Raw genomic sequence first — 15,414 nt, 5'->3', positions numbered from 1 at the left:
AGCATCGTACAGGGAGTGATCTCTCCGTCTGCTCCCATCAGCACAACACAATGCAATTGCGATGTGCTGATTGTGTCCATGGTGACTTCCCTGCCGCAGGGTCCTGAAGGGAAGGTGGGTTGTGAGCGCCTGCTAAGTTCAGAAGCTGACACTCCTCCCCTTCCTGTCAGGTGCTGCTCCAGATCAAAAATCTGTTACTATACAGTGATGTCCCATCCTGGGACAATGTAAAAAAAAAGTTATTAAAAAGTGTAAAAATATTTTTTAAAAATCCCCAATTAAAGAAAAACAAAAAAAGGAAAAATATTATTCCAATAAATACATTTATTTTTAAAAAAATAAACAAAAAAAGTACACATATTTGGTATTGCCGTGTCCGGAACTACCCAACCTATAAAACTGTCCCACTAGTTAACCCCTTCAGTGAACACTGTAAAAAAACGGGGGAAAAAACTATGCTTTATCATACCGCCAAACAAAAAAAATGCAATAAAATGTGAATGTAAATAAGAATGGTACTGCTGAAAACGTCATCTTGTCCCTCAAAAAACAAGCCTCCATAAAGCTCTGTCAGCAGTAAAATAAAAAGTTAAAGCTCTCAGAATAAAGCAATACAAAAATAATAGTTTTTTTCTATAAAAGTTTTTCTGTAAAAGCTCTAAAACATAAGAAAGATGCTAATGGGGTATCACTGTAATCGTTCTGACCTGAAGAATAAAGCTGCCTTATCAATTTTACCACACGCGGAATGCTATAACCCCCCCCACCACAAAAAAAACAATTGCTGAATTGATGGTTTTTGTTCATTCTAACTCTCGAAAATTGGAAAAGAAAGCGGTCAAAAAATGTCATGAGCCCGAAAATGGTGCCAATAAAAACATAAACTCGTCCCGCAAAAAAGCAGCTGTCACATGAATATCAGCAGAAATATGCAAAAATTACAGTTGTCTACATATGCTGATGCGAAAACTAGTTTTTGGAATAAAAAGCGTCTTTTAGTGTGTGGCAGCAGCCAAGCACAACAACTCGATATAAATCTGGTATCGCTGTAATCGCATCGACCCGAAGAATAAAGTAATCTAATTACTTATACCGCATGACGTACTACATAAAAAATAAATAAAACCAATTCTTCACCTGCTGTTGATTTGTTTATTCTGCTTCCCAAAGATCTCAGTAAGGCTCGGTGTTGTGAATTCTGTTCTCGGGCTCCCTCCTGTGGTCATGAGTGGTACTGTGTGAGTTTGTTCTTGGGCTCCCTCTGGTGGCCTTTAGCGATATGGCTGGGCTCAGCTGCTTCATTTCCTTCTATGCTGGGCCTATTTAACTCACCTGGACCTTCATTTGTTGCCTGCTGTCGGTGTATTCAGTCCTGATTCTGAGCTCTCCTGAATATTCCTTGTGACCAGTCTCCTGCTGGAGAAGCTAAGTTTGCCTGTTCATTTTGCTCATTATTTCCTTGAAAACGTTTCTCTGTATATGATGAGTTCAGTCCAGCTCGCTTTATGTGATTTTTTGCTTGCTGGTTAGTTCTGGGGTGCAGAGTGCGCCCCTCACATCGTGAGTCGGTGTGGGTGTTCTTGTATTCTCTGCGTGGTTTATTTTTGATAGTTTTTGTACTGACCGCACAGATTCCTATCTATTTTCTGTCTATCTAGTGTTAGCGGGCCTCATTTGCTAAGCCTGTTTCATTTCTACGTTTGTAATTTCCCCTTAACTCACCGTTATTATTTGTGGGGGGTTGTCTATAACTTTGGGGTTATTTCTCTGAGGCAAGTGAGGTCTTTGCTTTCTCTCTAGGGGCAGTCAGTTTCTCAGGCTGTGAAGAGGCGTCTAGGTTTTTAGGTAACGCTCCACGGCTGCCTTTAGTGTGTTGGATAGGATCAGGATTGCGGTCCGTATAGCTTCCACATCCCCAGAACTTGTCCTATCATTCTGGTTATATGTGTCAGGTCAGTTTTGAGATCCTACCACCGGATCATAACAGCTCGGCTCACATTTATCCTGCTCTGAGCGCTTACACCTCTAAATCGCTTACACTTGTAAATCTCTGAAATACATGATTCAGACAGAACCCCCGGCGGAAGATCCCCTATAATGAGGCAGATGGAGTCACTGTGGACGCCATTGGACCTGTGATTTGCTGGTGTCCTTTTTAGGCATGCAAAAAAGCGCGGTTGACCACAGTTTTGTGCACTTCTGAAAAGGACAACGCTTACGAGAGTCCAGACGGAGTCCATAGTGACTGGGCTGCCTCATTATAGTGAATGGATCCCTCAGGGGTTTCATCTGCCACATCACTCGGAGATTTAGAAGGAAACCACAAAGTAAGTGCTCTGTGTAGACCGCCGGATAAATATGATCCTAAATGTTATGTAAAATGTTCCCAATAAAAGCTTCAGTCTATAAAAAAAAAAAGCAAGTCCCCACTCAGGTCCTTTATTTGTTAAAAGAAATCCAGGGGGCTTCCACGTTACTAGTAGCACAAAGGCTCTGGAAAAGCTGAATGGCTCCTCACCGCTCAAAAGAAATTCTGCAAATTCTGCGCTCCCAAATCTAAATGCCCCCCTCCCTTCTGAGCGACAGTGTATGTAAACCACATATAGCGTCCACATGTTTAGCATTTCTGTAGTGATGAGAGCCCGCCTAATTTACAGATGTGTGTCTCTAGAAGCATGAGCTGGCCATAATGTACTGGTCACTACAATGGCAGTTTGTCACCCATGGAGTCAAAATTGTCACTACACCTGTAGATAAATTCTCAAATGGCTATAATTTCTAAAATGAGGTCACTTGGCACTTGGGGGCTCTGTATATGAAGTCCGCAACTATTCTAGGAAAATCTGTGCTCCAGGAGGCAACTAGCGCTCTGTTCCTCCAGAATCTCTCCGTGTGGCTAAGCAGTACTGTACAGATATATATTGGGTCTTTCTACATTCAGCAGATATTGTGGAACACATTTTGGTGCCATTTTAATTCATTTCTCAGTATGAAAAGGTAAAATTTGGGGCTAGCACACAATCTTGGTGGTAAAAATGTAAATAATTTTTTCTTCAATGGTATAAAATTATGCGACACAACTGTGGTGTCAATATAATCACTGCACCCCTTGATTAATTCATTGAGGTGTAGTTTGTAAAATGGGGTCACTTATGGGGGGTTTCTGTGGTTCTGCCACCTCAGGAGCTCTGCCAATGTGACATGGCATCCTCAAACAAGTGCAGCAAAATCTGCACTGTAATATGGCGCTACTTCCCTTCTGAGCTTTGCACTGTGCCTTTAAAAGTAGTTTTCGACCACATATGGGGTATCAGTGAACTCAGGAGAAATTGCACAACAAATTTCGGGGTCCATTTTCTCCTGTTACCCTTGTGAAAATACAAAATTTGGGGCTAAAAAAACTTTGTGGGAATTTTTTTTTTTTCACGGCTCAACGTTACAAGCTTCTGTGAAGCACCTGGTGTTTCAAGGAGCTTACCACACATCTAGATAAGTTCGCTGAGGGGTCTAGTTTCCAAAATGATGTTCAATTGTTTAGGCACATCAATGGCTCTCCAAACGTGACATGGCATCCACTAATTATTCCAGCAAGTTTTACATTCAAAAAGTCAATGGCGCTCCTTCACTACCGAGCGTTCCTGTGCGCCCAAATAGTGGTTTTCTCCCCACATACGACGTATATTAGCACTATCATGAAGTACAATATGTCACGAAAAAACAAATCTCAGAATCAGTGGGATCCATTGAAGCGCTCCACAGTTATGACGTCATAAAATGACAGTGGTCAGAATTCAAAAAATTGGTCTGGTCAGGAAGGTGAAAACAGACTTCGGGGTGAAGGGGCTAAAGTGACCTTAGGCTACAATCACAGTTATTAATGTAGTGATTGGTGTTCCACAGGATCCTTTATTTTTAGTGCTAAATTTTATTTGTTTTGTTTTTTTCAAGGAGGCAGTGCTTACAGGATCCCTTAGGGACGCATGTTTTGACTACTTTGTATTTTTAAAAAAAAAAAATTGTCATTTTTATTGAATTAAATTTTTCAATCTTTCCAGGAAAAGAGAAAAATTTAGCCATTAACTTTTTCACTGTTTATAGGTTGTCAACCAATATTCTTCTATAATAATACTTTAGTGTAAAAGCTCAGGAACGGACAGACTACTTAGTATTATTAATTCAATTATATGGCGGATTTAGAAAATAGGAGGTATAATATAAGAGCAAAAGCTGGCCACTTCTGACCTGTGAATGGTCTTCTTTAAGCTTTTGGCAAATGAAAAAATAATGTATGTCTTGTAGTGTCTTTTTCAATGGCATTTTGTTTTTCCTTCATACAATTTCCAATCAGATTTTCATCAATATCAGTTTTTACCATTATTTTTGGCTTTCAATAGATTTTTCTCATATACAAAAAACCTCTGAAATTTCCCAAACTTCTCCTATCGACCCGTCAGTGGAAAATGGACAGCACTGGGATGTAAATGGGGTGCCATCTTTGTGCTGTCTGAGATTTTCACAGATCCATAGACTTGTAGGTGAGATTTATCTTTTCGTCTGGGGAAAAACAAACACCTGGACATACTGTCTGATCAGCCCCATAGATGCCTGAATGAAGAAAAGGCTTGCTTAGGCGTCGGGAGGATTAAGAGTAGCAAGGGCCCCAGGCTGTATAGAAGGCCTGCTCCCCCTCCCCCAAAACCCAATGTATCACGTGACATGTCAGATGATCCCTTGACACACATCTGCAGAAGCAAAACGACAGAGACCGCAACATATTTTTTTTTTACAGCGCTATATGTAATAAAGCAGGGGTGGGACATTACTTTTCCTCAGGGGCCACATGATAGAATGTGACTATTGTGAAGGCCGAACCAATAGGCTGAAATTAATTCTGCTCAATATTAAGTGATACAATTACTATATAATATTTAGTAATTATCACGTAATATTGAGCCGATTGAAGTAGGCTGACATCCCCCTATATGCCATATTCATAAAGTATGAGCTCAACATGGCACTCTATATACAGCATGAGCCCCCACATGGCCTCCAATGTACGAGCACACATTCCATACTCATATATACAGTACAGACCAAAAGTTTGGACACACCTCATTTAACCCCTTCATGACCTTGAGATTTTCCATTTTTCCGTGTTCGTTTTTCGCTCCTCTCCTTCCCAGAGCCATAACTTTTTTATTTTTCCGTCAATATGGCCATGTGGGGGCTTATTTTTTTGTGGGACGAGTTGTACTTTTGAACAACATTGGTTTTACCATGTCGTGTACTATAAAATGGGAAAAAAATTACAAGTGCGGTGAAATTGCAAAAAAAGTGCAGTCCCATGCGTGTTTTTTGTTTGGCTTTTTTGCTAGGTTCACTAAATACTAAAACTGACCTGCTATTATGATTCTCCAGGTCATTGCGAGTTCATGGCATCAGAAGGAAACCAGGGCCCAGTGCACCTGTATACGGTCTCATAATGGGTCTGAGGATCTCATCATGGCACCTAAAGGCAGTCAAGGTACCTCTGGTTAGCACATGTATGGCTGTGCGTCCCTCAGAAGAAGTGCCTCCCCACACCATTACTGACCCAATGCCAAATCGGTCATGCTGGAGGATGTTGCAGGCAGCAGAATGTTCTCTACGGCATCTCCACACTCTGTCACGTCTGTCACATGTGCTCAGTCTAAATCTGCTCTCATCCATGAAGACCAAAGGGTGCCAATGTCGAATCTGCCTGTTCTCTGACAAATGCCAATCACGGTGTTGGGCTATAAGAACAGCACCAACTTGTGGATGTCAGGCCCTCATACCACCTGCATGGAGTCTGTTTCGGACAGTTTGGGCAGATACATTGATGTTAGTGGCCTGCTGGAGGAGGTAGCCCTATTGCTGCTGGGGTGTTGCACTCCTACTCCCCCCTTCATGTCTCCTGGTGTATTGTCCTGCCTCCTGGTACCTGCTCCATGCTCTGGACACTGTGCTGACAGACACATCTACCCTTCTTGCCACATCTCGCATTGATGTGCCATCCTGGATGAGCTGCACTACCAGAGCAACTTCTGGTGGTTGTAGACACCGCCTCATGCTACTGTACCTCTAGGGGTGAGAGCAATGACAAAATGCAAAATTCCCTTAAGAGGAGGCTTTGTGCAACAGGCCTTCATGGTAAAATAGCTGCTAGGAAACCACTGCTAAGGACAGGCAACAAGCAGAAGTGACTTGATTGGGCTAAAGAACACAAGGAATGGACATTAGACCAGTGTCTTTGTGCGACGCAGAAAAGGTGAACGGATGGACTCTACATGCCTGGTTCCCACCGTGAAGCATGGAGGGGGAGGTGTGATGGTGTGGGGGTGCTTTGCTGGTGACAATTTTGGGGATTTATTCAAAATTGAAGGCATACTGAACCAGCATGGCTACCACAGCATCTTGCAGCGGCATGCTATTCCATCCGGTTTGCGTTTAGTTGGACCATCATTTATTTTTCTACAGGACAATGACCCCAAACACACCTCCAGGCTGTGTAAGGGTTATTTGACCAAGAAAGAGAGTGATGGGGTGCTACGCCAGATGACCTGGCCTTCACACTCATCAGACCTGAACCCAGTCGAGATGGTTTGGGGTGAGCTGGACCGCAGAGTGAAGGCAAAAGGGCCAACAAGTGCTAAGCATCTCTGGGAACTCCTTCACGATTGTTGGAAGACCATTCCCAGTGACTACCTCTTGAAGCTCATCAAGAGAATGCCAAGAGTGTGCAAAGCAGTCACCAAAGCAAAAGGTGGCTACTTTGAAGAACCTAGAATATAAGACATAATTTCAGTTGTTTCACACTTTTTTGTTAAGTATATAATTCCACATGTGTTAATTCATAGTTTTGATGCGTTCAGTGTGAATGTACAATTTTCTTAGTCATGAAAATACAGAAAAATCTTTAAATGAGAAGGTGTCTCCAAACTTTTGGTCTGTACTGTATATATATATATATACCATATTTTCCGGCGTATAAGACGACTTTTTAACCCCCGAAAATCTTCTTAAAAGTCGGGGGTCGTCTTATACGCCGGGAATCGTCTTGTACGCCGGTGTATATGGTGGGTGGGGAGGGGGAGTGATCCTGATGACGAGGGGGCGTCTCACAGGAAAGTGAGTAATCCCCATTACCTTATCCTAGCGGTGCAGCGTGGGGGTGTCAGTGCTGGGAGCGGCTGTGTTCTGGTGCGGCGGCTCCTCTTCTGTGTGGGGCCTCTGTGCTGTGGGGTGGCGGCGGCAGCGGCGTATCTTTATCCAGTTGGGGCTCCTCCGGCATCTCCTTAGCCCTGGAGGCCCCGCCGCAACTCCATCGGTGCAATGTGGTGGCCTCCGGGAAAATGGCCGCTGCTCAGATTCAGATCTCGTGTCCCGAGATTTCGGGACGAGATCTGAATCTGAGCAGCGGCCATTTTCCCGGAGGCCACCGCATCGCACCTATTGAGCTGCCTCCGGGAAAATGGCCGCTGCATTGCACCGATGGAGTTGCGGCGGGGCCTCCAGGGCTAAGGAGATGCCGGAGGAGCCCCAACTGGATAAAGATATGCCACCGCCACCCCACAGCACAGAGGCCCCACACAGAAGAGGAGCCGCCGCACCAGAGCACAGCAGCCGCCGCACCAGAGCACAGCAGCCGCCGCCGCCACTCCCAGCACTGAGACCCCCACGCTGCACCGCTACGATAAGGTAATGGGGGATACTTACTTTCCTGTGAGACGCCCCCTCGTCATCAGGATCACTCCCCCCCCCCCCCCAAAAGGCACATATTCACCGGCCCTATAAGACGACATAGGGTGTATAAGAAGACCCCCGACTTTTAAGAAGATTTTATATTTTAACTGGTAAAGTTGGGGGGTCGTCTTATACGCCCAGTCGTCTTATACGCCGGAAAATACGGTATATATATATATATATATATATATATATATATATATATATATATATATATATATATATATATATATATATATATTATAAAATCTCACGTCACAGAAAAGGCGACAGAGTACCCTGCAGTGGAGTTGCCATTCCATATTGCTGGCAGCCGATCGCTGCTCAGGGATTATCAAAAACATTGTAATGAAGGCAATCTGTACATAGACCCTCTGAGGGACACGGGCCCTGGGCGGTATCCTAGATTTCACTCATTATAATCCTCCTATGTGAGGCATACTTGTCTAGCACAGACCAAAAGGTCACTTTTAGTTTAATCAAATCGTATGTATAATCCATCTCGGAAGCGTTTTCCAGTGTACAATAAACGCAGGCTCAGTCGCTCTGTGCTTAGAGCCCTGAACTGATCAATGACACCTTGTTACATTGACATTTAATCTTGTATTGTACAACGAGTACTGAGCCCATTTTAGGGTAATCACATGACGGGTTACTTTTAGAATATTGGTGTACATTGGAAATGTCTGAGTCACATTAGTACCAAAACAGCGGCACCTCTAACACAGAAGAAATGTTCATGATTCATTTCCAGCAGTCATACAATATAGGTAGACATGATCCATTACTAAACTTGGTATTTGAAGTGTCGCTGCTTGTTGTATATACTGTGTTTATAGAGCACTGTGTAATGGGACGTGTTAGGTGACATCTTGGTAGGATTAGAACCCAGGACCCAAGCGCAGTAAAGCAAAAGTGCTAACAACTGAGCTACTGTGCTACTGGCAATGTGTTGCATATAGAGCCACATTTCAGGGAAAGTCACCATGATGAATTTTAGGTAAGTTTTAGAAGCTGCATATTTTCACTGCGTCAAAAAAAAAAATTACAACTCCAGCAAAATGGATGGGATTAATAGAGATCTCAGATCTCATGACCACTGTTCTTTTATTTTTTCTAAGGCTGTGTAAACTGACCTGTAGTGCATGCTTGATATCAACAGCATGTCATCTTCTCTTGCCAGTATGCCACGCTTTAGGGCTTGTATAAATTGGACGTGTGCGATCTGATTTTTGATTGGACAGCACACTGACCCATGTTATTCTGTAGGGCTGTTCAGGTGAACTATTTTTTTCTCAGCATGACTGTCCATGAGACAGAAAGTGGCTTTCTTCTGAGCCTCAGATGAGACTCGCCCATTCAAGTCTGTGGGTGTGAGAAAAAAAATAAAAATCAATTCCTACACACAACATCTGAGTGGCATCTGATTTTTATGGATATATTTCTATTATAAACTAGATAGCGATATTTGATTTACATCTTTTAATGTTAGATACAAGTGCTTCTCACTAAATTAGAATATCAAAAAGTTAATTTATTTCAGTTCAATACAAAAAGTGAAACTCCTGTTATATAGGGTCATTACAAATATAATGATCTATTTCAAGTGTTTATTTCTGCTTATGTTGATGATTATGCTTACAGCCAATGAAAACCCAAAAGTCATTATCTCAGTAAATTAGAACAGAGGTCCCCAACCTTTTTTGCACCAGGGACCGGCTTTAAGCAAGACCAGTTTTCCATGGCCCGGTGGGGGTGGGGCAGGGGCGGGGCTTTGGTCATATGGGGGTGGGGTTATGGAGGGATGGAGCTTAGTGCATACTTATCATATAATTATGACATTTATAATGAGAATGTGATTCAACTTACCATAGGTTCAGAATGAGTGGGAGCACCATGCTTGTTTCCCTGGTGCTTTGCACCATTATTGCCCCATAGCTGTGCCATATAGTGCTCTGCACCATTATTGCCCCATAGCTGTGCCATACAGTGCTCTGCACCGTTTATTATTGCCCCATAGCTGTGCCATACAGTGCTCTGCACCGTTCATAATTGCCCCATAGCTGTGCCATATAGTGCTCTGCACCGTTCATAATTGCCCCATAGCTGTGCCATATAGTGCTCTGCACCATTGCCCCATAGCTGTGCCATACAGTGCTCTGCACCATTATTGCCCCATAACTGTGCCATGCAGTGCTCTGCACCATTATTGCCCCATAGCTGTGCCATATAGTGCTCTGCACCATTATTGCCCCATAGCTGTGCCATATAGTGCTCTGCACCATTATTGCCCCATAGCTGTGTCATATAGTGCTCTGCACCATTATTGCCCCATAGCTGTGCCATATAGTGCTCTGCACCGTTGCCCCATAGCTGTGCCATACAGTGCTCTGCACCATTATTGCCCCATAGCTGTGCCATATAGTGCTCTGCACCATTATTGCCCCATAGCTGTGCCATATAGTGCTCTGCACCGTCCATTATTGCCCCATAGCTGTGCTGCTGCTGCTGCAATAAAAATAATAAAACACATACTCACCTGTCTTGCCTGCAGCTCCTCGGCGCCATCTTCCCGGCGTCTCTCTGCACTGACTGATCAGGCAGAGGGCGGCGCGCACACTATATGCGTCATCGCGCCCTCTGCCTGCAGTCAGTGCGGAGAGACGCCGGGAAGATGGAGACAGCGCCCGGCGTGTGGAACGAGGACAGGTAAATATGCGATACTTACCTGCTCCCGGCGTCCCGCTCCTTCCCCCGGACAGCTGGTCTTCGGTGCCGCAGCCTCTTCCTCTGTCAGCGGTCACCGGCACCGCTGATTAGAGAAATGAATTATGCGGCTCCGCCCCTATGGGAGGTGGAGCCGCCTATTCATTTCTCTAATGAGCGGTCCCACGTGACCGCTGAACAGGGGCGCCGCGGACCGGCTGAAAAACCCCAACGGCCCGGTCCTGGTCCGCGGACCGGCGGTTGGGGACCTCTGAATTAGAATAATTAACAAAAAACACCTGCAAAGGCTTCCTAAACATTTAAAAAGTTCCCTTAGTCTGTTTCAGTAGGCTCCACAATCATGGGGAAGACTGCTGACTTGACAGATGTTCAGAAGGCAGTCATTGACACACTCCACAAGAAGGGTAAGCCACAAAAGGTCATTGCTAAAGAAGCTGGCTGTTCACAGAGTGCTCTATCCACGCATATTAATGGAAAGTTGAGTGGAAGGAAAAAGTGTGGTAGAAAAAGGTGCACAAGCAACCGGGATAACAGAAGCCTTGAAAGGATTGTTAAGAAATTGCTTGTGTCAAGCCACTCATGACCAATAGGCAATGCCAGAAGCAAGAGACACCAGACCCAACAATGCAGACGAGCTAAATGCTGCTACCAAAGCAACCTGGGCTTCCATAACACCTCAGCAGTGCCACAGGCTGATCGCCTCCATGCCACGCCGCATTGATGCAGTAATTGATACAAAAGAAGCCCTGACCAAGTTTTGAGTGCATTTACTGAACATATATGTCAGTAAGCCAACATTTCGGATATTAAAATCATTTTTCAAGCTGGTGTTATAAAGTATTCTAATTTACTGAGATAATGACCTTTGGGTTTTCATTGGCTGTAAGCCATAATCACCAACATTAACAGAAATAAACAAGTGAAATAGATCACTCTTTAATGACTCTATATAATGAGTTTCACTTTTTGTATTGAAGAACTGAAATTAACTTTTTGATGATATTATTATTTTGTGAGAAACACACATTATATAATTTGTTACAGAATGGTCATAAAAAGTGGGATAAACATCCTTTTTTATAATTCTTCCACTAATAATAATAATAATAATAATAGTAAAAAAAAAAATACAATAAAGACTAACACAAAATGCTTCCCCATTTATCATAAAAATAATAATAAATGCAAATACTACTTGAATAAAGCTTATGAAAAAAATCTGAAAATGTGCATGGGCAGGAACGGGATGAAATAAAGCTGCTTAGTTTTTGATACTTCCTGGTATTTTGCTTTGACAAAACTTTATTGATCGTCATGTGTGGATTGCGTGCTTCTAATGCAAGTCTATGGAAAAATTCAGACATAGAACTCTGTGTACTCGCAGGAGAAATTGACACTTTGTGGATTTGAAACATGGACCACAGGTCAGTTCACACAGCGTAAAAAAAGCAAAAAAAACAAGACACTGGGCATAAGAGTTCTAGAAATCCCATCCACTTTGCAAAAACTGCAGCATCTTAGGGTTCTTTCTCGCTGCGTGTTGACACCACAAAATGGGGTCCGGGACTATAATGGTGCCGACAGAGCAAACATGCACTCTGCCACGCATCATTTTTGGGCATGTATGCCTACTGCAGGCGGACACCCAGACGTAGCATGCTGTGTCAGGGAGTGCGCCTCCACTAGGCGTATGTCCGAAAAGCAGCTCTGTTCGTCTCATCATCAGTAATCATGGAATCTGTGATATACCTCCAGAGGGGGAGTTCTCTTCAGAATCTTCGTCTCTGACACAGTTCAAATCTGCTACAAATAGTGCTTCATTCTCTGGAGGACCTGGACTGACCACCATTATAAAACCTACAGATACGAATGGGCTGTGTAATGCTTATTTTTCCCTGAGGTGGCGCTACAGGAAAATCGAACTCTTGCTGCCAGGTATTTTGACATATAGCTGATTGCTGGGGGCTCCTGAACTTTCTTACCTGGGAATTTGATACCCAATAATGGGTCAAAAACAAACAGATTTTCTTACAATATTTATCCCATTTAACATTGTCGTTCATACTATTTCTCAGCTTCACATTTCAATTTTTCTTTTTCGCTCAGCTTTCTGAAGGAGGTCTATACGTGTGTATGAGCACATTCCTTGGATTTGGAAGTGAACATGTGGAACGGCATTACAGGAAGACCGGGCAAAGCGTGTACATGCATCTCAAACGCCATGTGAGACAGGTGAGCCATGGAAAATAGGATTCTAATTGTAAATGTTTGTCAAAAACTGTCAGCAGCGTGTCTGTCGGGTCTTTTTTTTTTAACACATCTTTTAATTTTCAGCAACTCTTGAAATTCCTACCAGTCTATAGTTTCCATATATTAATGGGCTGCTCCAGGATTTATTAATAAATAATTACATCTTAAAGTTATTACAATTTTACAAATCATGTTTATTTGAAACAGGATGAATATAAATGGACATGACTAATATAACAAGTGGTATCTCCAAATTTCACATAAAATGTCACTTTAGAGCCACGTTTGTAATCCAGAACCAGGAGTGAGTGATAAATACAGAAGTGGTGACATGTTTCTATTATACTTTTCCTCTGATCGTTCCACTCCTGGTTTTGGCTCACACATAGGGATGTAGAATTGTAATACTGAATGTGTGAACGTGGCCTATTCAGACGTCTAGGAGTCATGTATGATTTGTGTTTTTCATAGAATACTCACTCATTATACCATCTAGTTTTCTTGAACTGGTCAAATGATAAAATAATGGAGACGTGTCCAATTTTTTTTTAATGCTAGCTAGTGTGCCGCCATCATCCGGGTGTGTTCTTGCTAAATATGCTTGTATGGAATGAGGACACACCCACTAGACGGCTTCTGCCCAGTAGTAGGCATATTGCATACATCGCCGCCATTCCAAGCTCAGAAACTGGCGAATCCTCGTAGTGCACGGTGCGTGCATTGAGGGGATTCTAAACTTTTCATTAGAACCCCTTTGGCTGTTATGACCTGCGACAAACTCCGAATTCTTCCCGATTCCCTTTGAGGAATGTTAGCCTCATGGCCAATGGCCTTCAGTTCACTAACATTCGCAGATTTTCTTGCTACAACTGCCTTCTTGAAAGCTCAAAGATTTTCTATGGGGTTCCAGTAAGACAACTTATGGCCACTCCAGCCTATGTAGGCTGTGAGATATGCTCTGGATCTTTGTCCTGTTGGAAGGTCCATATTGAACCCCAAGGTTCAGCTTCCTCACAGAAACTGGAGAGACGTCCCTTACCGCTTTGGTTTAGATCTGGCCATTTACTATTGATCACACAAGCCTCAGCACATATAGTATAAAAATACGGTACTCAGTTTTATGAAAGCTTCTAACTAGATGGAAATGTGACAATTGTTAGTGTTAGACCACGTTCAGTAATTGTAAACCAAAACCAGGAGTGGGTGATAAATCCAGAAGTGGTGACGTGTTTCTATTATACTTTTCTTCTGACTGTTCCACTCCTGGTTTTGGCTACAAATACTGAATGTGTGAACATGGCCTTTTACAGTGTCCAGTAATACGGTGCTGTAAACTGCACTTTAGTGCTGAAGGTGTTAAGGCTAACCTCTTCTTACATAATGCGACCAAAACACCAGAAATCTAAGAACTGTTGGGAACCAATGGCAGTCGCTGCTGAACTTTCCACTGGCAGGCACATTCTTGGCCGGTGGTGGGAACACCTGTCACAGTTTCATATTATGAAAACAACTCCTAATCCTGCCTAACCTTATCTCCATGGGCTGGTAGATGGGATATCGGAACACAACGGTAGCCCTGTTTGTTTGGCTGGCATAGTATTGTTATAAACAAAGTAAACGGGTGACTACTACTAGAAAATACTATCTCTTATTGATCGTGATGAGCGGCTGATCTGGTTTGGAGTAATCGATGTACCGCACGCACAGACAAGGTTACAGAACAGAAATGAAATATCTCCAGTAAATAGTCCGTGAGCGGCCCTCCTTTGTCGGGGTGCTGAAATCTTGCAGAGAAATGCCTTAGTTCCTTTGCTGTTAGCTTTAGCGCACCACGTGCATGTAATCAATACATAACTAAGTGGGCTTACTTCTTAGGCTGTATGCCCACCTTGAGTTTTTGGTGATTTTTTTTTTTTTGACCCGGCGTACTTTCACTGCTTCAAAAATGCAGCGTCTTACAGTTCCAGCAAAGTGGATGGGATTTATAGAAATCTCCTGCCCGCTGTGCTTTTGTTTTTTTTTTTATTTACCGTAAATGGATCCGCGGTGCGTGTTAGGCCTGTTTCACACGTCAGTGGCTCCGGTACGTGTGGTGACAGTTTTCTCACGTACCGGAGACACTGACTCACGTAGACACATTAAAATAAATGTGTCTCTGCACGTCAGCGTGTTTTCACGGACCGTGTGTCCGTTTAAAAAACACGGAGACATGTCAGTGTTCGTGGAAGCGCACGGATCACACGGACCCATTAAAGTCAATGGGTCCGTGTAAAACACGTACCGCACACGGATGCTGTCTGTGTGCAGTCCTTGTGCCGTGCAGGAGACAGCACTACAGTAAGCGCTGTCCCCCCAGCGTGGTGCTGAAGCCGCCATTCATTTCTTCTCTCCAGCAGCGTTCGCTGGAGAGAAGGAATGAAAAATCAATGTTTTTTTTATTATTTTTGTCTTTAAAATCAAGTTCCTTGTCACCTCCCCCCTCCCACCCCCTGTGCGCCCGCCCGCCGGCATTAAAATACCCAGCTCCCTCGATGCTTCCTCTCAGCGCCGCAGCTAGTCCTGTATGAGCGGACACGTGGTGCCGCTCATTACAGTGATGAATATGCGGCTCCACCTCCCATAGGGAGGTGACAAGGAACTTGATTTTAAAGACAAAAATAATAAAAAAACATT

The 15,414-nt window shown here is 43.4% G+C and overlaps 1 protein-coding gene across 4 annotated transcripts in view; it reads left to right on the top strand.

Annotated features, from left to right (window-relative positions):
- Window positions 1-15,414, top strand: part of USP13 (ubiquitin specific peptidase 13) — a 134,517-nt gene that overhangs the window by 10,463 nt on the left and 108,640 nt on the right. For all 4 annotated transcript variants that reach the window (XM_077290459.1, XM_077290456.1, XM_077290458.1 and 1 more), the window contains exon 2: window positions 12,598-12,723. In XM_077290459.1, the coding sequence (XP_077146574.1) occupies window positions 12,625-12,723 (99 nt within the window). In that variant the 5' untranslated portion in view covers window positions 12,598-12,624. The remainder of the gene's footprint in view (window positions 1-12,597; window positions 12,724-15,414) is intronic.

Source organism: Ranitomeya variabilis, chromosome 2 (assembly GCF_051348905.1).
Source record: "Ranitomeya variabilis isolate aRanVar5 chromosome 2, aRanVar5.hap1, whole genome shotgun sequence".
Lineage (NCBI taxonomy): Eukaryota > Metazoa > Chordata > Amphibia > Anura > Dendrobatidae > Ranitomeya > Ranitomeya variabilis.
Note: the sequence above shows the minus strand (reverse complement) of the source record. Positions and strands in the feature narration are given on the sequence as shown.